This window comes from Meles meles, chromosome 17 (assembly GCF_922984935.1).
Source record: "Meles meles chromosome 17, mMelMel3.1 paternal haplotype, whole genome shotgun sequence".
In the NCBI taxonomy this organism is placed as follows: domain Eukaryota; kingdom Metazoa; phylum Chordata; class Mammalia; order Carnivora; family Mustelidae; genus Meles; species Meles meles.
In genome coordinates this window covers 14,237,615-14,264,590 of record NC_060082.1, presented here as the reverse complement: position 1 = coordinate 14,264,590, position 26,976 = coordinate 14,237,615, and the positions used below count along the sequence as shown (strand labels likewise).

At 37.6% G+C, this 26,976-nt stretch overlaps 1 protein-coding gene and 1 pseudogene across 2 annotated transcripts in view; one reads left to right on the top strand and one right to left on the bottom strand.

The window, feature by feature from the left end:
• The window catches only part of GPATCH2 (G-patch domain containing 2), a 168,516-nt gene that overhangs the window by 38,832 nt on the left and 102,708 nt on the right, over positions 1-26,976 (bottom strand). Inside the window, exons 6-8 of one of the 2 annotated variants that reach the window (XM_045982910.1) lie at positions 25,358-25,425; positions 9,435-9,474; positions 2,671-2,741 (exon numbers count right to left, since the gene is read on the bottom strand). In XM_045982910.1, the coding sequence (XP_045838866.1) occupies positions 2,671-2,741; positions 9,435-9,474; positions 25,358-25,425 (179 nt within the window). The remainder of the gene's footprint in view (positions 1-2,670; positions 2,742-9,434; positions 9,475-25,357; positions 25,426-26,976) is intronic. The other variant, XM_045982911.1, reaches the window with a different exon arrangement.
• On the top strand, positions 20,255-24,584 carry LOC123928177 (annotated as a pseudogene).

The following is a 26,976-nucleotide window of genomic DNA, read 5'->3' as shown; positions in this document are numbered from 1 at the left end:
TGCTTCCTGCCAATGCTATTGTTGTCCACTCTTTTAGATTGTCTTTTGAAAAGGCCTATGAATCAAACATCGTTATCACTTTATACAAACAATGGTTGTTTACATTCACCTACATCTTTTTCAGTTTTTTGGCTCTGCATCATTCCTGAATCTCAGACTTCTCTTGGGAGACCACTGTTTGGGACACATCCTTTAAAAATTCTGGCCAACAGGGGTACCTGTGTGGCTCAGCAGGTTAAAGCCTCTACCTTCAGCTCAGGTCATGATCCCAGGGTCCTGGGATCGAGCCCCACATCGGGCTCTCTGCTCACCAGGGAGCCTGCTTCCTCCTCTCTCTCTCTCTGTCTGCCTCTCTGCCTATTTGTGATCTCTGTCTGTCAAATAAATAAAATCTTTAAAAAAAAAACAAAAATTCTGGCCAACGTCTGTTGATAGTAAATGTTCTTAGTTTGCGAAAATCAGAAAATGTGCCTACTTCACTTTCATCTAGGAAAGATGTTTTTCTAGGTACACATTTCTAGGCTGGCTGTTCACTTACAACTCTGAAGATGAGTCCACTGTGCTCTGGGTTTCTTGCTGCTACAGAGACATCTGATGTATAGCTACCATTCCTTTGTAGACAATTTGTCCTTTCTTTCTGGATTCTTTTAAGATTTTCTCTTGTTTTGGGTATACTACACTATACCACTAGGTGTGGATTTCTTTTCTCTTTTCTAAAGATTTTATTTATTCATCTGAGAGCAAGTGAGAGAGAGCACAATGGTGGGGAGAGGCAGAGGAAAAGGGAGAAGCAGACTCTGCTGAGCAGGGAGCCCTATGTGGGGGGATGATGACCTGAGCCAAAGGCAGATGCCCAACCAACTGAGCCACCCGGGTGCCTGTGGATTTTTTTTTTTTTAATTGTACTAAGTATCCATTGTGCTTTCTGTATGTGTAAGTACAGATTTATAACTTTCACACTGGGGATTCTTAACCAATATCTCATTAAATATCATGTGTGTATGTGTGTGTGTGTGTCTGTGTGCGTGTGTTTTAAGCCCTTCTTCATCAAAGACTCTGATTAAATATATCTTGGACTTTTTTCTGTCTCTCCTAATGACTCTCTTACTCTCCCATCTCCTTGTATTTCTAGACTATATTCTGGTCTATTTCTTTGGCTGTATCTCCATTTCACTAATTATCTCTTTAACAATCATAGTTCCCATTTCTAACAATTATATTTTTTTTTCCATTTTGCCTGATTAATTCCAATAGTGAGCTGCTGTCTGCTCATTTTATTTGTCTGAATATTTCATCCAGTTATTTATAAACTGTATACATTTTATACAGATATTGCTATAATCTTAGGAGCTGACATTCTTAGGGGTAAATATATTGGTTTTATGTTGACTATCACTGATGGTCAACTTATTATTTATTTGATAGTTTTTTTTTTAAGATTTTATTTATTTATTTGACAGAGCAAGAGAGATCACAAGTAGGAGGCAGAGAGAGAGGGGGAAGCAGGCTCCACGCTGAGCAGAGAGCCCGATGCGGGACTCGATCCCAGGACCCTGAGATCATGACCTGAGCTGAAGGCAGAGGCTTAACCCACTGAGCCACCCAGGTGCCCCTATTTGACAGTTTTTGACTGTCTAAATTAGGCAGCCATGCTTGGAGAGGATTTACATTTGCTTCTTCAGAGATCGAGTGGGTTCTCAATTGAGGTTACTTTGTACAACATTATACTTCAAAGCTCTATTGTTTCTTTGGGAAAGTTAAACACAGCAGCTAGCGCCCTACCAACGAGAAACCATGGGATGCAATTTATCTGAAGTCAGTTATCTTGTTAAAAATTGAGCACGTGTAAATCCCAGGGTGGTAGTTCTGATCAATATTCTGAGGGCCATTTTCATCTAAATAAAAATGAAGTCTTCAGAAACACCACATGCAAAATTTGAAAATATACATCTAAAACAACCGACAGACAAATTTTTTGTTAACGGAAAAAAATAACATCGACTCAGCAATATAAAATGAGTAAGAACCAGAAGCACTTCTTAAGATGACTGTATTTTCTTTCCTTTTTTTTTTTTTAAAGATTTTATTTATTTATTTGACAGACAGAGATCACAAGTAGGCAGAGAGGCAAGCAGAGAGAGGGAGGGAGGAAGCAGGCTCCCTGCTGAGCAGAGAGCCTGATGTGGGACTCGATCCCAGGACCCTGGAATCATGACCTGAGCTGAAGGCAGAGGCTTTAACCCACTGAGCCACCCAGGCACCCCAAGATGACTGACTGTATTTTCTATAGACTCATTTAAATATTATTAGAATATACATGTTGCTCTCTCATAAGGTCTAAGTACCATATAAGTTAAGGGGGAAAAGATTAATTCTAGTTTTTTAAATGGAAAACTAAAATGATTAATCTTAATCCCAATCTAGTATTGATTAGTTATGAGAAACGGAAATTTTCTTTTCTTTTAAAAATTCATTCTGAATGGTATCTCTCTATTCATTACTAGTAATCCTGAAATAGATTCTAATAAACAATGGTTGAAATATTTCACACTGGCTCTTTAGACGGCAACTTCATAGGCAACTTAGCTATCACTCATCCCTTGTTGGTATGGGGAGAAAAAGAGCACATGACTTAATGAGCAGAATTAAAAAGGATTCTGAATGGCTTACCTGCTGGCTGTTTTCACAGAACAGTTTTTCTTGTGTCCTCTTTCAGCTCGGTTATCTCTCAGAAGCTGATGCTATACAAAGTGTTAAGACAAAGTAGTAGAAACAAAAATATTTTCATTGTATTATTTTGGAAGTAGAAGGGTGATCCTCTCAGCAAAGGGACACCATTCCTGCACTTGCAGTAACTTTTTTTTGCCCTCTACTGGTTTCTCTCACAAGGAAGACCACTGGGCTCACTGGAGATGCCGCTGACACTCTTGTAACAAAACTGGTAGCAAGTGTTGGCAATCTGACGTTTCCCTGACAGCAAGACTGCTCCGAGCGGGAGGTTCTAGAACTCAGTCTTTATCCGAGTTCTCTGGAGTAGTCTTGGTTAAAGTCACATAACCTCTCTTGCCAAGGGCCTTTACCATTGCGTTCAGCTGTGAATTTTTGAGACTTTGTCATTTACGCTGACATAAAAGATCTAATATTTTCTCTGTATCTCCTGGCCTAACATGGTTAAGAAACACACTTAAAACATTTGTTTTCAAAGAAATTATTGGCTTGGAAATACATAATTAGAAAGTATGTATATACATTTGACTGCCTCCTCAAAATGCCTCACCATCCACTTCCCTTCACACTTGGCTTTGCCGTAACTAATTGGAAAGAAAAAAAAAAAACCCCGAGTAGTCAATACTCTGTACTGTGTGTTTGCTCAAACTGTAGCTTATCTTATGTATGCAGAAATATAATTATACACAAGACTGGGCCAAAAGGAAGATGCACAGCATATTAGAAATTAACCCTAAGAAAAGTAGAAATCTAAAAGTAAATCTAAAAGTACTAATGCAGATAGATCCAGGTTCTAATCCCAGCTGTGCCTGTAACTAACAAGTTACTAGGTTTTTTTAATTTTAATTTTTTTATTTTTATTTATTTGACAGAAATCACAACTAGGCAGAGAGGCAGGCAGAGAGAGAGAGAGGAGGAAGCAGGCTCCCCGCGGAGCAGAGAGCCTGATGTGGGGCTCGATCCCAGGACCCTGGGATCATGACCTGGGCCGAAGGCAGAGGCTTTAACCCACTGAGCCACCCAGGCACCCCACAAGTTACTAGGTTTTAATAACAGATTTGCCATTTACAAACTGGGCAGTCTTAGACAAAGTACTTAACCCTCACGTCCACCTGTAAAAAGGAGATAATATCATCTACTGATAGGGTTGCCCAGAGTGTTAAACAAGATAAATCATGTAAAATGCTTAGCACTATGACCAAAACACAAGAAGTGCTGAGCAAAATGGTTCAAATGCTACCATTATGATTATAATTAATGAGTCTGGTTGTCAGTGGGTATTGTCTGACCAGTAGCAATACCTCTTGATAAAAAACTGCTTTAAACTATTTAATGACATTTGGAATTAATTATTAGCGACATCTGGCCATCTTTGAGAGGACACAGAACTTAATTAGATTATCAAGAATGTAGTTAGGTCATTTATTTATTCTTTCAGGATGGTCTTAATGATAAGCACATGTATCTTAAATTTCTCTTAAATATCTACTTCTTTCCTTCCCCACTACTACTATCCTAGTACCACTATTTTCTCTTACTTGCAAAGGTCTCCCTGCCTCCCTGCCTCCACACTCACTCCTACCCAATCTATTCTCCACACTGCAGCCAGTAATTCTAAAATTAGATCTAGTTACATTAATCTCTGTGGGTAAACCCCTAAATTTTGTTCAAGCCTTTCATGTCCCTTCATACTTTGATTACATTCCTAAACTCCTAATTTCTTGTTTCCTCCTACCCCAACCTAACCTTCCTACTTTTTTTTTCTTTTTAATTTTAATTCCAGTATAGTAAACATACAGGTTCTATTAGTTTCAGATATACAATATAGTGATTGGACAATTCTGGACATTACTCAGTGTTCACTGTGATAAGGGCACTCTTCTTCCTCTGAGCCTATTTCACCCATCTCTCCACCCACCTCCCTCTGGTAATGGTCACCAACCTCCTCTTCTCTAAATTACATATTCCTGCCATATTGAACTTTCTAGCTTGGCGTGTACACCACATTCTTGCCCACCTGTGCCCCTTTGCTTCCCCTATTCATTCTTGCATCTCCAAGGTCCAGCACGGTGTCTGGTACAGTTTTAGTGCTCAGTAACTATTGTTGAATGAATGAATGATGGGATAAATGTGATAAAGAAATAGGGAGTGAGATCTAGTATCTGATAGGCAGCTGAAGCTCTATCTCATTATTACTACGTATAGAAAATGGCAACGATTTATCTTAAGTCCATTCATCTGAAAGTGTTTCAATTTAGAAACACTTCGTACCATGAAAACAAAATTGTTTCTGAAAATAAAAATAATTAATTACTTTGGCATTTCTAAGCCTAGTGCCTTTTAAGAACATATGTACAAACCAACATTTGTGACACAGATAGCCAGAGGTGAGATGATAAAATCTCTACATCCACCTGAAATTAGTAGTAGTGGCTAACTAACTTAGCTAATTTTAAGATAAAAGATATGTGAAAGCTGTTTCAGTGGTTTGTGTTAAAACAGTTACAGCAAAGAGCTCAAAATCCTAAACACAACATTCTAAAATAAGAATTCTATTAGTTTAGTTTTGAAAATGCAACTATAAGGACCAAAATAAATACTAGGCTGTACTACTAGCAGGATAGTAGGATAGTTCTGGATAGTTCTCGGAGAGGCCACCACCTGGATCAACTTCCATGAGATAGCGCCTTCTCTGAATTCTAATGTTAGAGCTCCTTCTATGATATTCATGTGAGAATTTCTTTTCTCCCTCCAATTGATAGTTTTGATGGGCTTTGTATACAAAAGGAGGTAAATATCAGAATTATCTCATACAGGGTTTCTATATTAAAAAGCCATCGCAAATTTTCACACTTTATCAATAAAACTATACATCTAGGTGCACCTTTGCAAATTTAAAATCAAACCAAGATAAAAAAAAAATACAAACTCAGATCTATGGGTCATGAATCCGATTAATTAGTATGGGAAGCTAGATCTTTTAAGGGGCAAAAAAGAAAAAAGTTAATCCAGAATGTTATTAGAACAGAAAACACGTATTTGTATTTGAAAGATTCTCAACACCTTTCTGCTATGCCCCAAAGAGCAAGAAAAAGGACGGCAGGGTGCAGTGGGGTAGGAGGCTAAGTCAGGTCCTGAATTCATGGTTCAAGGCACAAGAATCCTTGAGCTCTGCTCTAATAAGCAAGAGTAGCTCATCGGGTTTGAGAAATTCCTCGCTCTTCTTATTGATGATTTTCCTGCTTCCTTGGACTACTATCAGTGTCACAAGTGAGGTCAATTTTCAAGATTCTGACTCAACCATGCCAACTCTGATTGATAACATAACTTCTGAATATGGTGCGAAGTGCTTCTTACCTTCCAACTTTCAGATTGCTGGACTTAGGCCAGATGGAGACACAACTCCCTGATTAGTGACCTGCAGATGTATATTAAAAAATGACTCATTTAAGAATTACATGAAAATTCATAAGCACCAAACCTAGTATAATGGGAGGTTTACAAAAAGTTCACAGTTTTGAAAACTACTGAATCAAACCAGGAAGAGAAGTGTTCCTTGTGGATGATGGTTCTAACTATCGGAAAGGGAGCAGGGAATTTCTGTGGCTCTTTATAATATTTTCACAAGATTATTAGAAGTTTCAAGTTCCTAATACAAGAGAAGAAGCCAAGAGAGGAATTCTTCCACTGAAATCCTCTCTTTACCACCTGAAACTCAGAGGCATTCGCTCAGGAATATTTCTGTTAACAGCTACTTCTCTGTAATTTCTCAAATGTCTACCGAAGAATTTCAAATCTCCTCACACGTGGGCTCTCAGTGTCCTCACCCTAAAGGGAGAACTAAGTAATATCTACACTGTGGCCTATGACTCCTTAAGATACTTGTAAATTAGTCAAAATGTCAAATCATTAGATGTTCAAAGAGGAAAAATCAGAATAAAGTAAGACCAAAAAAAAAAAAAAAGATGTTTCATATAACTGCGTCTTTCTCCTTCCTTCTATTTCTGAACCAACTTTATTTCTCTTCTGGGGCCTTTATAACTGCCCTCTCTGTGCTTTTCTCAAACATTTCACAACAGACTGTGTCATTACTGCTTTCCTGCCCCAGGTTATAACCACCACAGGGGAAAGCAACATTGTTTTTCTAAATACCTTCCTTCATAAAGATAGAGAGTACCTGAAAGATAATGTCTGATGGATAATAGTTATTTACTGAATGTGTTATAAAACAGTGAGAAGTATGCATGGTGTCAATGGATACGGGATTTAGGACTAAAGAACCGAAAGAGGAATTATAAGACAGAGAAAGTAGAAAGGGGTGGGCTTTCCAAAAAGCGGTGGTAATGTTATCCTTTCTTTATGTTGCTAATTGGGATGGGAAAAATAAAAGGTCATCATGCATGCCAACGGTCATTCATTCAACAATCTGGTGAAGGATTTTACATTTCTTTATGTTTTTGCATTTCATCACTTGCACTGAGGTTTATTTAGCAAAGTTGACTGTGCTAGAGTTAGATCTGAGTAGAATTAAGAAAAGTCCATCCCTTAGAATATAAGTGGTCTCTGTGTGGTTTGTATACGTACACCTAGGTACAACCATTTCTCAGTATTCATGGATTCCATATTTACAAATTTGCCTATTTGCAAAAATTAATTTGTTGCCAAGATCATACTTCCGACATTTTTGTAGTCCTTCACAGACACGTGTGGAGCGGCAAAAATTTAGGTCAGCTGTCCTGCACGCTCTTAGCTGAGGCCTGACGAGTAGATTCTTTGCTCGGTCTTTCAGCTCTCAGTGTGAACAAGCAGTCTGTTTAGTGCTGTATTTTTTGCATTTTTGTGTTCCTCTTTTTTATTTAATCATTTAAAGTGGCCCCCAAGGATAAAGCTGAGGTGCTGTCAAGTGTTCCTAAGGGCAAGGCTGTCAGAGACCTTACAGAGGAAACATGTGCATTAAACAAGCTTCTTTCAGATATTAAGAATCAATGATATCTATATTAAATAAGGTATCATTAAACATAAACATGTATCAAACAAGAATATGTATTGATCAGTACATGAAAATGTTGTGACCTTTCGGAACCTAACCTTGCATTTCCCCAGCAGTGTTTTGGTATTTGCTACTGCAGGGTTCACATGGACTTTACAGACCACAGCTACTGGAGATAGTAAGAATCAACTGTACTCATTAATTAATAACCCACATTCAAGACAAATCTGAAATGATGTGTCAAAGTCTAAACAAAGGGCAGATTTGAAAATTGGTCAAAAGATTTTAAAAATTAAAAGGAAAAAAGAATAGCTCAACTTTTTTCTCTTTATGATGTTAGCATTGTTGATTTTTAACTGCAGGAAGAAAAAGCTGGGCTAGAAGCAACCAGTTATACTGTGATATGAAAGACAACTTTATAACATTACTTTAGTATTTCTAAAAGGTAGAAAAGGAGCTGTAAAAAATTATATTTTGGGATAATCTATATCCTGATATGACATAATACCCAGAAGCAGCATTTTCTTGTAAGCACTGTACATAGGTACATAGAGAGACATGAACCATTTCGGAAAGCAAAAAGTCTAATTTTTACATTTTGAACAATAAGATAAACACATCATAGACATAACTTGTTCTGGTTAATTTCCAAATCTTTAGAATAGCAATCCATATTATACTATTATTATGAGAAGTATCTTTAAAGGGGACAATCACTCCTATGGAAAAGAGCAAGCTTACAAAATACTATTAAAGCTGAATTTACATGATATTTTTCTTTAGCTAGGCTCATGCGTGTTAAAAAGTTAGTATAGTTTATAATAAAGTATTTAACATCTTCTTTTTATGAGTAAAAGGAACTACAGCATATACAACCAACTGTGGCTCAGCTTAAGAAATTAAACATCATGAATATATTATCTACCTACCTACCTTTTTCTCTATCTACCTACCTACCCTTCACAGAAAATCATCCCTGTGGATGTGAGGTCTTTCATTCCCATGTATTTAAAGGTATTTCTTACATATTTTTGACCCACTTAGTAACTTTTATAATTCATAATGAAAAAAATAATAAGGATGCTAACTGTATAATGCATATGCTTTAAAACTTATCAAAAACCTAAGCCCTAAATTACCACAGCGTGCTGCAGAGAGAAAATGAATACATTCAAGGGAAAAAGAAAGAAAGTACTTATTTTGTATGTGAAGTTCACTGACACGGACGTCAAGTTCTCGTTAAGGTAACTAATCACTGTGCCGCCATGTGTACTAGTAAGCAATAAAAGAAAAAACCTCATGGAAAAAATATAACGTGAACTCGTAAGAAACTATTATCATCTTCTAAACTTCGAAAATAAAAATATTCTCTTGCTGGCTGACCTTACTCAGTATTAATCAATTTTTTCAGCATATGTACTATCTCGATACCTCAACTTCATGAAAAACAAGTATGAATGGTGAAGTCCTACAGACAAGTGACTCCCATAGCCTTCCCGTGGCGATGACATTCGTGACAGGGGAAGGTGGCGGGAAGGGAGCATTCTGATGAGGATGAGTCACTTGGTTAGTGTGTTAAGCACGGGCACAATCAACTCCTTTTTCAATAAGCTGGGATTTCTAGCTTTTCTCACAGAGCTGATCCACTACCTTGACGGGAGACAGTTGATTCTTGAAAGAGACTAAGAAGCTTCCTTTTGGATAGAATGTTCCTTACCTGGCCATGCTCTGTCCTAGCGCCAGGGCTAAACCAATGGCTGCAGAGGAAAGAGAAAAGGAGTTAGCATGAGCCTAACGATGATCCGTCTGCCTGTGCTGTAAGAAATGTAATCGCCACCAGCAACAGAGCCTTAAATATGCTTTATTTTCATGGATATTTCATGTAATTCTAGACTTACACCAATTTTGAGAGAATTGTAAGAGTGCTCATAACCCAGTAATTTTCAATTTAATAAGCAAACTCAGTTAGAATTACATTTCCATTTAATTATGTTAACATAAACTGCTGGGACTGTGTTCATTTTACGAATCAATTCTGGTTATAAAATCTTCAAATGCTATCATTTACCACAACTTAATTATAGCATCATTACAACAAATTATGACCTTTGGATTGCTGGAGTTTTAAAAAAACATTAAAAATACCAGAATATTATATCCTCTGGCTCTGCCTCCAGGAACGATCACACAAAGCCCTTGGTGTGAATTCTGGAGCGTCCAAGCTAGAGGTACCTTGAACCTGATCCTTCCACTGTGATAACTTGTGTTCTGGCTGAGAACAAGTTCACCAACAATGTTCAGAACATAGAAGTCGCTGCAAAGTTGACACTTCCCTTCTCGAGCTGTCCTTGCCCTGCCTGACCCACCCACACTGCTTCCGCCACTCCATGGACCCTCAGCAGGGACCCATCTGGGGAGGCCTCTTCAACCTCACAACCGGGGAGTTGTGATCAGTTGCCTGCCTAGGCTTTCGGCAGTATTCTGCAGCAAAACTACTTGTAAGCATCAAGGAGTAGGAAATCAAGAGAAACACAGTGGCAAATAAACCACAAAAAGCCCACAGAGAATGATACCAATGTTATTATTTATGCTATTTGTTTTTTAGAGAACAATAATATTTGAGGATTGTGTTTCCCAAGCACTCTTTTGACACAAGACATGTATTATTTCCTCTCCTTGTAAAAACCTCACAAGGTTCTTCTCACTTTCCAGGTGCAGAAATGAGGCGCAGACACCAGGCTACTTGCCCACGGTGTGCACCCACCATACCGTACTGCAGAAGGACAAGACACTTACATTAAAAGGGCAGATTTCCTAAGACTTTGATGTAATCTCCAGCCTCTGTGGTACTAACACCTGGGAATAAACAGCCTCTACATTAATAGGATTTGTCTCTGCTCTTACTGGAACACTCCTCAAGCTCATAGACGGTGATGCTCTTTGGCAGGTCACATTCTACCTTGATGTGGAATGGACACTTCTGGTATCTGTAAATGACATCTGGATTAATAACCAACTAGAAGCAAGCTATTCACCCAGACAACCTGACTAATATATTTCCCCCCTGCTAGGGATTGTGCCTTTGTATGACCAATGTATGGTTTACTAAATCATGGTGTGTAAGTGATCCTTTCAGAGTTCAAGACAGAACAGCAGATTTAATAGAAAAAAAAATCATTGATATGTTTTTGGATTAGACATTATAAAGAACTTTTGAGAAACAACCACTCTTAGTGTTTTAGTATCATATCAAAGAATAGCCACAATGATCTGGAATGAAAAGGCTATTAAAATACTCCTTCCTTGTCCAACTACTTATCTGTGTGAGGCTGGATTTTCTTCATAGGCTTCAACCAAAGCAACATCTCACCCCAGGTTGAAAGGAATCTAAGCTGTCCTCTATTAAGCCAGATATTAAAGTAACTTGTGCAAACAATAACATGTTCTCACTAATTTTTTTGGGCGAACAAAATAGCATATTTTCCTAAAAGTATGCTATTTAAGTGAACATGTAATGGGCCTACTATGTATTTATATATACATATTTTTTTAGAGAGAATATACAGGTGCGTATGTGCACGAGAATGGGGGTGGGGGTGGGGACAAAGGGAGAGGGAGGGAGAGAATCCTAACCAGCCCAACACACGGCACAATCTCACAATCCCAAAATCATGACCTGAGCCCAAATCAAGAGTTGGGTGCTTAACCGCCTGAGCCACCCAGGTGCCCCTGGGCTTACTATATTTTTTAATAAATACATAAATATTGTTAAGATGTTTTTGTTACAAACCGAGTCTCCACCTAGCTAGTTCACTAGCCCTGTGGACGGCAGCACCCACCTTCCAATGGACAACTCAACTCAGCTTGGACCCCTTTCTCTTTCCTATCCAAACCACCAGCAAGTTACTTTTCTTGTAGCTACTAACTTGACTCCATTTATCACACTGAAGAGCTACAGTGATGCTTCCAAGTTCCATTTTTTGAGTATTTGGTTATTCACACCCTTACCTCAAGCAAACAAATAAATAAACAAATGCAAACCAAGGTCTGAAGGGCTGTCCACTGCTCTAGGGAGAAAGAATCCGTAAATGGCCCACCAGCCTCAGCATCATCAGTCCTTGCTTCCCTTCCCCCGTTTCACCCAATACTCCCTCTTTCTCTCCCATTCTGTGCTTACTGCTAATGTGCCTTTCGTTGTTTGCGCACAGAGCTACTCTCTCCGCTTGAAATGCTCCTCTTGTCACTATTCCCTCAATTCTTGGAGGTTTCATCTCAAGCTTGTGTTCCTTAAGGAAGCCTTTTATCTCCATCTTTAGTTCAAATTCTTTTTTTTTTTAAAGTTGTCTTTTGCACGGGCCCCTAGTTGGCGCAGTCAGTTAAGCCTCGCGCTTGGTTTTTGGCTCAGGTCATGGTCTCATGGTTGTGAGATCGAGCCCCAACGGTGGGCTCTGTGCTCAATGCGGAGTCTGCTTGAGATTCTCTCCCTTATCCCCATGCCTCTCCCATGTGCACTCTCTCTCTCTCTACAATAAATAAATCAATCTTTATTTAAAAACATTCTCTTTCAGAATACTTAGCTCACTATGTAATAATCATCTGTGTGTCAGTCTGTAGATACACACTTATGTGTGTGCTTACTGATCAATGTCTCTTTTCTCTACTAGGTTGTGCCATGTCTATCTTGTTCATAACTACAGATCTAGCACATAGTAGGCCTCACAGATGTTTTCTGGATGGATGGATAAATGAATGGCGTGAGACACAGTGCAGAGTTTTAACAACTAGAGGCACCATGTTATCCTATGAAATGAGAAGAATCACAGCATTGGCTTAGGTGGTCTTCCAGATTCTTTGGGGGGGTCTCATGTTCTGTGGACTAGATGACCACAATGTAAAGATACTCCTCATTATTTTTTTTCTATGAAACAAGAAGTCAACTTGAAAACTATGCTCTGACTATGCTCGAACGGTGTGCCTGCTAAATCATGGGTTTTAGAATCAGAAAGATCTAGGTTTGAATACAGGCTTTGGTACTTACTAGCTAGGTGAACTGTGACAAATTACTTTTATTTTCTGAGTGTGGGTGTGATACAGGGATTTAGAGGAAAACTATGTATTTGGTTATTCAGATGATTAAAATGTATTTCTCATATGTATTTGGTCTTACTCCATGGCTCCCTGTTCACAGCTCTGAAAACCTTGGAATTTCCTTAAGTGTTGAGAGTGACATTGTTATCTTAATGAGGTGGCTTTCGGACATTCCCTAAGGCTGGGAGCTAGTGGCCAGGGGAGCCAACTATGAGACTGGGGATTGGATTTTTCAGTCTCAATCCCTGACCTCTGGGGAGGGGAGAGGGCTGGAGGGTGAATCCATACCCAAAGCCAGTGATTTAATCAATCGTGCCTATGTAATGAAGCCTCCATAAAAATCCAAAAAGGGCAAGGTTTGAAAAGTTTCCAGATAGGGGAAGAGAGAAGATGGAGGACAGCGGCATACACCTGGATCCGACAGGAAAGTTCCACACACCTTCTCCCATACCTGGCCCTGGTGTATCTCTTCCATCTGGCTGTTGCTGAGTTATATGCTTTTATAATAAACTAGTAATCTAGTAAGTAAGACATTTCTCTGAATTCGGTGAGCAAATTAAATAAACCCAAGGAAGGTGATTCAGGGACCTCGGATTCATAGCCAGAATCCGACTGGTATCCTGAGCTGGAGGCAGTCATTGGAACCTCTGATTTGTATCTGGGGGGTCAGAAGCCCAGGTAACAGCCTGGGCTTGCCAGGGGCATCTGGAGATGTGGGGCGTTAGGGGGCAAGGTGGTCTCGTGGGACTCAATCTGTAACTTGTACCATCTGATGCCATCTCTGGGTACCTGGTGGCAAAACTAAGTTGAAACAGGATAGTCAGTTGGTGTCCTGGACACTTGCTTGTTGTCATGAGGAAAAGCCAGTGTCAGAAATGACATGCTCTGTATGAGTGTTAAAGACGACACAGGAGGGGCGCCTGGGTGGCTCAGTCGGGTAAGCGTCTGCCCTCAGCTCAGGTCATGATCTCCGGGTCCTGCAATGGGAACCCATGTCGGGCTCCCTGCTTGGCGGGGAGTCTGCTTCTCCCTCTCCTTCCAGCTCCTGCTCTCTAGCGCTATCTCTGTCTCTCTCTTTCTAATAAATACAGAAAAATCTTTAAAAAAACCACACACACACAGTTTGAAACAGTAGGAGGGAAAAATCTGAGTTTTCCCATTATATTTGTCTCTTTCTCATCTATGTAATAAAATTAATCCTACTTCTCTTATAGGATTGGGAAGCTTAAACATGCTAAGAGCCTGGCATAGAGTAGGTATTTGAAATAAATATTCATTTTCTTCTCCTATAGTACACAGTGGAATACAGTAATATGTGAACTTTTACTCTGTGAATTTTTTTAATAACTTCCTATTTATTCCTAAATGTCAGTAGATACACTAGTGTTCAAGTGTAATATTTACAGGATCCCCCCCACTCCAGTTTTAGTGGGTTATCATACATAATAAATGCTGAATACAATTTTTTTTAATTGACTTTTGGTTGAATAGAATATACTGTGTGACTTTCCAAAAGTCAGATTACGTATAAAATGGGGGTGTTAGGACTGCTTCAGGGAGGCAGTAAAAAACTGTGCATATGAAAATATGCAGAGAGAGTGGTGCATATGAAAATACTCTGGAAAATATAATATACTATCCAGATAAAGCATTATCATCATCATCATCATCCTAAAATGTTTTACATCTCCTTTAATAATTATTTTGTTATTTTACATAAGTACTTTATAAAAATGTCTTATGTAAAGGACTGTTCTTATCCTTATTCCAGAGATAAAAATTAAGACACATGTAAGCTAAAACGACTTCCCAAGGGAATCACAATAAATCAGAGGAGGAATTGATCCAGTATATTTTATTTATCTTAATCTGAAGTTGAAGCCACTTTTATTTTTATAAAGCAACAGATGCTAAATTTCAAAGTACGAAAGTATTCCCAATGAACTAACCTTTAATCCAGGCAAATCTTGCTTTAAGCAAACTTGATATTTATACAAAAGATTAAAAAAGGTGTAAATATTTGCTTTATAAAGGAATTCATCATAGGATTACAGGTAGTTACCCACTTGCATTTAAAATAAGTTTTGATTTACATATAGTATTGCAGGTAAAAGTCTTATTCTTTAAAATGAAATAAAAGCAAATACAAATATCATTTAAAAATCAATTAATATATCATATTTACTCAATTTAAAAACAGGTATCTCATAAGTGATTGGAAAAAAGGAAAAAAATTCTGAAATCATTTAGGGTTAGCACAGAAAGGGGAGGTAGAGTGAATAGAAAGTAACTGCAAAAATGAAGTCTTCAATATTTTTAAAAGAAAATGTAGTCATATGTTAATATTATATTCTGCATTTTCTTACTTGTATTTTCAGAATAATTAAATGTGAATTTTAAAACATGTTACTTCACAGAAATCAGATACAAATGTCTCTGCTTTAGTAGGATTGGGTATCTCGTCACTTTTTGTACACCTTTTCGTAGTTATTTTTAAGACTATTTCATGTATCTGGGCTAAATATTTTCTATTCAAAGAGCCCTAACATATATTAACAACTGGATTACCTATACAAAATATATACAGTTATATACGATTATACAAAATATAAATACGCAGCTAGCACGATGTTAGGTATTATTTTATCAACAATCACCTTTTCCTAACTCTGCAGGGCTTCTCACTAGCTGCACAGAGCACATCCCTCATTTTACCTTTAAAACTGAGATTCCATAATCTGAGGTGTGCAGCAAAGTTGGCTCTTCACCAAATTTCTATAAGTAAGTCTTTTTTTATAATTGAAGTTTTTGTCAAATATAATTTTTATAGAAACTGTCCAAACTTTTATTTCTTTTTAAAGATTTTATTTATTAGAGAGAGAGAGAAAGCACAAGCAGGGGGAGTGGCAGAGGGAAAAGGAGAGGGAGAAACAGAATCCCCACCAAGCAGGGAATCCGACATGGGGCCCGATCCTAGGACCCTGAGATCATGACCTGAGCTGAAAGCATCTGCCTTACTAGTGTCTTACTAGTGATTGAGGCCCCAGGTGCCTCTATCCATACTATTATTCATCAACTTCTAGGACTCTCATAAACTGAGCTGAAAACTTTCTATGACGTAGGCTTTTTCACAATGAGTGCCCTGCTGGGCATTTGTTCTATTAACTCTGAAAACATCCTTTTTCACTTCTCAACTCAGCAGCCCTGCTTCTTTCGACTGGTCATTTCTAGGCTACCCTACCCTAAATTTGGTTGACCATGTGACCATATAAAAGCATGGTTTCAAAACTGAAATTCCTACACACTATTGTGTTGGAGCCTTTAAAATATTTTTTTCCTTACTTGTTAAAATCTGTTTTTAAGCTTGAAATGCTATGAGGTAAAATTATTTAAAGTACTGCTACATCAGACTGTTTTTGAGGGAACCTTCTAAAACAAAACATGTATCGACTTAGAAGAATCACAGTTAACTGACTGAAGGCAGTACTTGTCGCTTACTTCTAGTTAGGAGTTGCTGAATATTTGGTAATTTAATGACTGTTTCTAGCCATTCTTTCAGATGAGTTATCACAGCTTTGGGCTAAACTGTAGTTAGGGATGACACAAGGCCATGACGGTTAGTCTGTGCTTTCCCTATGCTTTTGGGCAAGTATCAGGAAGGGAGTGTGTCTTTCCCTCACTAGCCAGTAGTGGAACTGGCTAACCTTCACCCCAGAGCCCATGATTTGATGTGTAAGGCATTGTGCTGCATACAGTAACTTAAAGAAGATGAAGTCTCCGACCACGGCAAACTCATGATTCGTATGAAGGTGAATGAAGTCTGTATATAGTAACTATATTCCAGAGAATAATATGATACGTACTATCATCAGGTAGAAATAAATATCTCAAGGGAGAATATGGAAGGCACAGAAAATGGCTAGTGGCACTTCTGTGAAAAATGCCAAGGATTCCTGAAACGCTGTATTGCCTCCTTGATAGCCCTGGATATGCCTACACTTCAAGACTTCCGGTCATGCCAGTAAACTAAACTGCAATTTGTCTAAACCATTATTTGTAGAACATTCCATTACTTTTTCCTGCAAGCATTCTATTCAACATGGGTCTTCAACCACTTTTGCAGACATGTTGTCTGGCACAGTTATGAAAATATCCCCCTCACCTATTTTAGATAGGAATCTAAATTTTCCACCATAAATTTAAATATTTGCAGAAGATTAGTTTCTTGCAACTGTATATATTAACATTTTAGAAGAAAACCATTACACCGCTCCTCTAAATATACACATTGGGATCCGAATATCATCACTGATTTCATATCTGCTTTGACAATAAAACAAAACAAAACACTATGAAAAGCACTTCTTTAAATGTTGAAAATTTACCTGGCTTATTTTCTCCTTGAATTTCCAATATCACTGTCACATAGAAGTTTATCCTAATGTACTATCTTTTTATGCTCTAAAGTTTTTTATTGGTAACCTTGCCATATTCCTTTGCAACAATAATGTGTGTCTTTATCTGTCTATCTACCCATCCATCCAGTTTTCTTAAATTTCTGTGACTATAAAACTAGAGTTAATAAATTATTTTCATGAATTTATCGGTCAGTCAACACTGGTAACTACTCTTAGTTGATGATAAGTTATTTAAGATCTGAAAAAGTTATCACTAGTATTTAATTAATGAAACCAGCATAAATGTTTTGATAGCCCTAAACATAAAATAATACAATTTTATTAGGAGTGGCATAAAAAAACCTTTTCCCCCCAAACTAGTTCATGTAACCACTGATGAATATTATCCTTTATCATTGATTCTATTCACACTTCTTATTTTTATCAATTTGAGTGCTCAGAAACCTTGTTCACATAAATTGGTGAGTGGAAATAAAAAGAATCTGGTTAGAGCAGTCATTTGATTATCAAACTCCTTCAGAGATTTATGCCAAAAATCACACAATGATTTTTAGATTAAGGAGAATTTTTAACAATCTACCAACAACTAAAAACAATCTACCTAACTTGCAAAAGGTTTTGTGATTTGGCCATTAGATTCAATCTGTCAACACACAATATCAGCACAATATTTGGAATGTCCCTCTGTTGGAACCCAAAAGGATTTTACACTGTGAAGCAATGTGCCAAAGTAAGAGTAGGACTGGAGGGTGTAGGGAGGGAAAGTTGAGGGGGTTGGGGGGGGTGTCTTTTTTCCAAAGTGGAAAAAAGCCAACTGTGAAAAATGAGAATCAGCAAAATAACCAAGGCTAATGATTTCAGGAAAGAAGGTCTATATATATATGGAAGCAAATGAATCTGGAAATTGACTCCCTTAAAACTCTTGGTGACCAGGATTGCCTTAGAAATTATTTGCATATCCTGAGGGTATAAATATCTTGTTTTGTTTTTTTTTTCTATTATGAGACACTAAATGTGGCAGCAGGAGTCAGTTTTATGTATAAAACTTATATATATATATATATAACATATATAAAGTTTTCTGACTTTATAATAAGGAGTAGGTTGAAAGAAGTATGGACTTAATTATCTGGGAAGAAAGGGAGGCATATAACTAAAACTATGTCTGGACTTACCTCCAACATTATATACCTTCTCCTGTTAAAGGAAATGTTAGGAAAATTTCAGATACTGGGTTTCCTCCCCAGGACAATGAAAGAGACAAAATGAAGTAAAAATGTGGTCATTTTTTAAACTGACTAGAGAAAGAGGCCAGTACTAACAGGTAACTCAAATGGGACTCTGTGTGTGTGTGTGTTTGTGCATGTGTGTATATAGTGTAAAATATGCTTGTGTACTTATTTATTTGTGTAAAATAAAATTTAGGGCAGGCCTAAAGAAAGGGGTAAAGATACAGATTTGCTAGAAGAGGTACTTCAGTGTAGAGATTACAATTCGAGTTTAACGAGAGACTCATAATTAGGGAAAGTCAGGTTTGGAATTCCCACATGGAAGCAGGCAGTGGCATGGAAGCTAGAGTGAACAGGGCTATAACTACCATGACTATGGCTCTGGTCTAGACCTTCCTCAGAGTAGAGGTTTCTTAAAGATGGCACCTAATCTCTGGAGGTCATTGTTTCACATGGCTCAAGGCAAAAGCCTTTAGCATAAAAGCTAAGTAAGGATACAGGAAAAACACCATGGCCACTAACATCTCCAGGCAATGAATTATAACCATAAACACAACAGAAACCTACTACATTCTAGAAGGAATCCTAACGCCCAAATAAACAACGTGGTCACTCGTGACTTCAGTCTGTGACTTTAAACTGCTGATATTCACTAACCAGAAAGGGGCTGCTAGGGACAAAGATGGTGACAGAGGAGGCCACTGAACTCTCCCTTTCCCTAGACACACCGATTGTACAGCTACATGTGGAACAATTTCCTCTGAGAGAAATGCATAAACTACTTGTGTGACTCTTACACGTCAGGCAGATGAGAAAAGACCCCCACACTGAAGTAGGTAGGAAAGGCTGAGACACAGTATCACCATAAATCCCACCCCTGGCACTAAGCCACTCAGGAAAAAACCCCAAATTCCTGACTTCTCCCTGAGGGACACAGGGTTTGGAACATACACCTAGTATTCCACCTTTCAGGACTCCCACCCTGGGATGGGGCCCCGAAACATCTAGTTCTGTGAGCCAATGGGGGCTTCTGTCCACAAGACATATAGGACTATAGAAAGCAAAAAGGCAGTTCTTAATGGATACACAAGCACTTACCACAGCAAAAACAGTTCTAAGTGGGAAGTTTGCAGTGATAAAAGCCAATATTAGGATATTAGGGAGGAAAAAAGGATCTCAAATAAACAACACCTCAAGGAACTATACACAGGAAAAAAACAAAAACAAAAACAAAAAAACAAAAAACTAAGCCCAAAACTAGCAAAAAGAAGGAAATATTAAAGATTATAGCATAAGTAAAAGAAAGAGAAAAGATAATCGAACTGGATGAATGAAACTAAAAGCTAGATTTTATAAAGAAAGAATAGACAATGCTTTGGCTAGACTAAGAAAAAAGAGAGAAAACTAAAATAAATAAAATCAAATGAAGAGAAGACACTACAACTGGTAACAAAGAAACACTAAGGATCATAAGAAACTACTATAAACCATTACATGCCAACATATTAGATACCATACAAATGGATAAATTCCTAGAAATATAGTCTACCAATTTCAAATAATAATTAGATAAACTGAACAGACCAATTTCCATTAAGAAGATTGAAGCCATAATCAAAAACCTCCCCCAAAAAGAAAAGTCCAGGACCATACAACTTTACTGGTGAATTCTACCAAACATTTAAAGAAGAATTAATAGACAGCCATTGTACTACACTGAACTCCACAAAGACACCTCTGGGGCAAGGGAGAGCCAGACAGGCACTGGATGACTGTGCCTCATTGAAGAAAAATAAGTAAACATGGACAAAGAAGGTCCCAAGAAGCTGAGGGGCAAAATTTCATCATACGCATCCCTTGTGCAAACTTTCTAGCACAGAAGCATCCAGATGCTTCAGATAACTTCTCGGAGTTTTCTAAGAAGTGTTCAGAGAGGTAGAAAGCCATGTCTTTTAAAATGGAAAAAAAAAAAAAATGGGGGCATTTGGGTGGCTCAGTCAGATAGGTGTCCAATTCTTGGTTTTGGCTTAGGTCATGATCTCACTGTCAGGAGATGGAGCCCCACGTCAGGCTCTGTACTCAGTTCAGAGTCTGCCTGAGATTCTTTCCCTCCCCCTCTGCTCCTCCCCATTTGCATGCATGCTCTCTCTAGAATAAACAAAATCTAAAAAAAAAAAAAAAATGAAGACATGGCAAAAGTGGACAAGGCCCGTGATGAAAGAAAAATGAAAAGTTATATCCTTCCTAAAGGTGAAACCAAAAGAAGTTCAAGGAATCACAATGCACCCAAGAGGACTCTTATGGCCTTTTTCTTGTTTTATTCCGAGTATCATCCCCAAATCAGCATCCCAGCCTATGCACTGGCGATGTTGTAAAGAAATGGGGAGAGAAAGGGGAATAGTTGCAGCAGATGACAAGCTGCTTTATGAAGAGAAGGCTGCTAAGCTGAAGAAAAGTGCAGAAAGGAGACTGCTGCCTACCCAGCTACAGGAGAGCCTGCTGAGGCAAAAAAGGGAGTTGTCGAGGCTGAAAAATAAATGAAAAAAATGGAAGAGGAGGAAGATGAGGAAGATGAAGACGATGAAGAGGAAGATGATGGTAAGTTGATTCTAGCAAGTTTGCTTTTTTCTTATCTATAAAACATTTAACCCCCTTTATACACAACTCATTCCTTTTAAAGAAAAAAGACTAAAATGTAAAGGTTGTGTAAGTTATGGTTTTAAACTGTTCAGTATCTATTTCCATATAGTTAACATACTACCCAATGTGTCTTTAGATAGCCTTGTCCTGGTGGTATTTTCAATAGCTACTAACCTTGCCTGGCACAGGATGGGGTTGTAAATTGGCATGGAGATTTAGAGCAGCTTCTTGTTGGTGCACACCACAAATTATTTATCAATGGGAATGGTACTGTCCTCATTTTCCCTTGTCTCTGAGGCAGCTAATACAAAATAATTGTTCTGTTAACTCAATACCCCTTTATAGTTGAAAAAAAAAAGAAAAAGAAAAAAAGTTGCACCTTGTTTTGTTGACATTCCAATGCCTCTAAGCAAATACAATTTTTAAGTTGAAAATAAATAAAAAAGAATACAATATCCTACTCAAACCTTAAAAAAAAAAAAAAAAAACAAAGAAAAGAACACTTCCACACTGCATCATTGTAAGATCAGCATTATATTCTAATAGCAAAGCCAGATAAGGACACTATAAGAAAATTATAGGCCAATATTCCTGATGATTATAGATGCAAAAATCTTCAACAAAATACTGGCAAACCAAAATCATTAAAAGGATCACACATAATGATCAAGTGGAATTTATTCCAGGGATGTAAGGATGGTTTAACACCTGCAAATCAATAAATGTGACATAGCAAATTAACAAAAAGAAAGATGAAAATCATATGATCATCTCAATGGATGCAGAAAAAAGCATCTGACAAAATTTAATATCCTTTCATGATAAAAACCCTGAATAAACTGGTTATAGAAGGAATGTACCTCAGCATAGCGAAGATCATATATATGACAAGCCCACAGCTAGCATCATACTCAATGGTGAGAAACTGAAAGCTTTTCCTCTAAGATCAGGAACGAGACAAGGATGCCTCCTTTTACTACTTCGACTTAGTTTTGGAAGTCCTATCCTAAGCAATTAGGCAAGAAAAAAAAAGGGCACCCAAATCAGGAAGGAAAAAGTAAAATTATATAGGCTTGTAAATGATGTGATATATAAAGAGAAAACCCTAAAAACTCTACCACAAAGAGCTGTTAGAACTAACAGACAAAATCAGCACAGTTGCAGAATACAAAATCAAGATACACACATCAGTTGTTACAACAAACTATCAGAAAGAGAAATTATGAAAACAATCCCATATATAATAGCATCAAAAATAATATAATACTTAGAAATAAATTTAATGAAGGAGGTAAAACATCTGTACACTGAAAACTATAAAATATTAATGAAATAATTGTTAGAAAACACAAATAAATGGAGAGATCTTTTATGTTCATGGACTGGAAAAATTATTGTGGCTAACATGTCCATACTGCCTAGAGGAATCCACAGATCCAAGGTAATCATTATAAAAATTCCAATGGCAGTTTTCACATAAATAAGAAAACAATCTGTATGGAACCATAGAAGGCCTCAAATCACCAAAGCAGTGTTGATAAGGAATAAAGCTAGAGGCATTACTCTTCCTGGTTTCAAACTGTATTATAAAGCCATAGTCATCAAAATAGCACGTAACTGGCTAAAAACAGACACAAAAAATCAATGGAACAGACTAGAGAGCCCAGAAATAAACCCATGCATATATGGTCAGTTAACTTTGACAAAGGATCAAGAATATACACCGGAGTAGGACAGTTTGTTCAATAAATGGTTTGGGAAAACTGAACATCCAACTTGTGAAAGAATGAAACTGGAGACCTACTGTATACCATACACAAATATCAACTTGAAATGGATCAAACAGTTGAACACAAGATCTGAAACCCTAAGACTCCTAGAAGAAAACAGGAAGTAAGTTCCTTGACATTGATCCTGGCAATGATTTTTTTGGATCTGACACCAAAGCCAAGGCAACAAAAGCAAAAAATTAACAAGTGGGACTACATCTAACTAAAAAGTTTCTGCTGAGCAAAGGAAACCACTGACAAGATACAAAGGCAACCTATGCAATGGAAGAAAATATTTGCAAACCACATACTGATAAGGGGTTAATATTCAAAATATACTGGATACTTTTATAACTCAATAGTAAAAATCTAATAATCCAACCTAAAAAATGGGCAAAGGACCATATATTAAGGGCAAAGGACCAAAATAGATATTTTCCCAAATATTTGCAAGAGCAGGGACAGTGAAGTTAAAGGTCATATTCAGGGAAGAGAGGTCGACCAGAGAGCTGGACCGTTATCTGTGAGGGACAGATAGCGGTGAGATGGAAGGGTAACTCGAAACAGATCACGGGGAGTGTTCAGTAAGATGCCAGCGAAGCCTCTCCATTGTCAAGAAGCAATACTGGGGGTTTATAAGTGGGGGAATAAAAGAATTGGAACTGAACTTAAGTGCAGAAGTAAGTAGCATGTACTCAGAGAGTGAGAAAACAGAGATAGAAAGATTCCCTAGGATCCTATAGTAATATAAAGGTAACAGAGCTTATTCAAAATTATGGGGCAGGAAGTGGAAAAGATAGGGTCAGCATGAGAGACTAAAGAGACCGGACTGGACTGGCAGCATGTAGGGTGCGAGGTAGTAAGATGACTCCATTTTAGTCCTAACTGTGGACCAAATGGTAAGCAAATGCACTGGGGCAACCAAGGAAACTCAAACTCTAAAAATAGTGATATATGAGTTCAGATATCAGAGAATCTTATTTAATTCATTAAGAACCACTGGGGAGATTGGTGTGTAAGGGACATCAGGAGAAAACAATGAGGGTCACACCTGCTAATTTGAGAAGTAATACTCAATTGACATTATCCAACTTGTCTCATTTTAAATTCACACTTTCATGTTTTCATTCACCCAATAACTATTCACTGTCCTCTGGGCACTGTTAGCACAGGACTCCAATGTGATAAAGAGATCTGTCTGTCCTCGGAGCATTTACAATCATTACCAAGTGCAATTTTTGGTTTGAAAACAGCTCTATATATATTTGCTAGAGTTCCTGATTCATATCAGAGCAAAAAATAAAGAAGAAAATATACAGGTCTTTGGTTGCCATTCTGAATTAATAAAAGCTTCACTCTTTTTTCTTTCTACTTGAGAAAAACAGAGAAAAGGTCTAATAGGATAATACAAATGAACGACATAAACTAAAGAAAGGGAAGATTATGATACTGCAATCCATAAAATAAATATTATAGGAAATAATAATCTATATGAATACTATTTTATATTATACAGATTATATTTATGTTAATAATCTGTATAAAATAAGCTATAGATGAAGAATAATTTCTTTTACACTGGTTAAGGAATGGATTTAAAATCTAGGATCTAATGGATCCTAACAGGATTACTAGCCAGAAAAAATTCGTTCAATTATTAATTCATGTCTTTCCACATCTTATAGCCTTTTTCAAGTTCAACCACCTTCACAGGTGGTATTGACCCAAAATATATAATGTTTTCAAGTTCTTCCAATAAAGATATATTTAGAAATAGAACTAGCATCTAGAAATTCACCCAATAATTCATCAAAGTTAAAGCTCGATTGCTTAATTTTTAGAATCATTTAGTAAATTAGACTCTCCTTTCTATTGTTAAATGAAAATACACTCTGGTCCCTTCATAGTTCATGCTGGGCAGAAGCAGAGAGCAGAGAAGTACTGAGTTAAACAGTCACTTCCTCTGCACTTCAGTGCTTTAGAAAGAGTGGGGAGAAAGAGAGAGAGGAAGGGTGAGTAGGAGAGCTTGATGCTACTTTATGTAATGAAAATGTAGTTCAAATCCTATCATAAATAAAAGAATGATTATATTCAAAAACATTTACTTACATTTATGTCATGGGTTGAAATGGTTCTTGTACAACTGCCAAAGACATAAGGTATTTGCTCTTTCTTAAGAAAGGTGCAAAATTAGGGGTGCCTGGGTGGCTCAGTGGATTAAAGCCTCTGCCTTCGGCTCAGGTCATGATCCCAGGGTCCTGGGATTGAGCCCTGCATTGGGCTCTCTGCTCAGTGGGGAGCCTGCTTCCCTTCCTCTCTCTCTGCCTGACTCTCTGCCTACTTGTGATCTCTGTCTGCCAAATAAATAAATAAAATCTTAAAAAAAAAAATAGAAAGGTACAAAATTAAACTAACTTTACGAGCAATAGCTCTCAATTTCCCACAAGGAATACACAGACTACCCCAACGAGATCCTACAAATCAGGGCGTACTCACTCATGGTGATGAGAATCTGGGGAAAAGTGAACCATCCTCTTGTTACTGACAGGACCAGGGGTGCTCACCTGAAAGGAGAGTTGAAACAAAAAATGTCACAGCTGAGTTTCTTAAAAAAAAAAAAAAAATCCATTTGATGGATTCCAATCTAAAATGGAGAATAAAGTATTAATTCTCAAAAGCTAAACAACATTGGATGGACCAAAAGGGTAATTTCATTCCAGGTAAGAATGGTCTCTTGTTTTCGCTTATTGTAGGTCTTCTGTTAGAATTATAAGACTATTTTAAAAGTACCTTTATAATAAAAAAAAAAGTTTCTTAAGCACTAGAACACCAACTCTTGTTTCCAAATACTGCTCAACTGTGCATATATTTAATCATATGTGGAAAAAAAAGGAGGCTCAGTTAATTAGTGTTGAGCAAGCGATATTTCCAAAAACCAATTAACCAGAGTTAATTTGTAAATATAAATAACATGTTTTATAGCGCACACTTCTTCAGTGCATACAAACACCTACATCAAGGAAGGAGTCACGAGTCCTTTTCACAGTTTTCCCATAAAGTCAGGAATAATCTGTGTATTTACACAGAACAAAATGTAATTTCACCTAAAAGAACAGTATTTTATCCCTTTCTTTCTAAGTAAAATTGAAAATGTGCTAAAGAATTGAAGAATTAGAAAGTTTTTCATAATATGGGCACCTGGGTGGCTCAGTGGGTTAAGCCTCTGCCTTTGGCTCAGGTCATGATCTCAGAGTCCTGAGATTGAGCCCCACATCAGGCTCTCTGCTCAGCAGGGAACCTGCTTTCTCCCCTCTCTCTGCCTGCCTCTCTGTTTACTTGTGATCTCTCTCTCTGTGTATTGAATAAAAAAAATCTTAAAAAAACTTTTTTTCATAATAGAAGCAACTCATAAAAAAAAAACAAACCCACAACTTTTATTTTACAGCAGGTTCTCAAAAGGGAGCATGAGCAGCACCATGCAAGAGTGAATCTATTACAGTCACGGTCAACAAGACCTGTATTACGACAAAAGGCCCTAAGTTATGCTTTGCCATAATTAGTAATAACAGTAATAACAATAAAAACCCTCTGGAACTATAAAAATGCCACTTAAAGTCTACAATCAGAAAAATACCCGAGGCAGCAGAAAAAATGCCTCTGAAAACAAACCCGACATTTGCAAAAAAAACCGATTTATCCCTTTATCGCCTGGGTCACAAGGATGCCGGCACCCACTCTAAACTCCAAGAAATGCAAATATTGCAAATGTGTGCAGAGGATGACATGAAGACCCCCACGGCTGGAGCACCACAGGTAAACATGTGGCTCAACTCCAGGACCACAACCCGCCTTCATCTCAAAATGAGGTTTTCATGCTATTCCAGTGGGCATCCCAGGAATACAGTAATCCATTTTCCACACTGTGGCTCTGAGAAAAGCCGACGGTGCCCATGTCATGCTTTGTTAGAAGTTCATGATCGCATTATCTCGTGGAGGCCCTGACACTTTTATTCAGTTTACAGTATGTTCTGTGGACAGGCAACTTATTTCCTTTGCCAGGGCTGCTGACAACCTTTTCCACACTATATTAATCTTGTTTACTGACTTTATCTGGG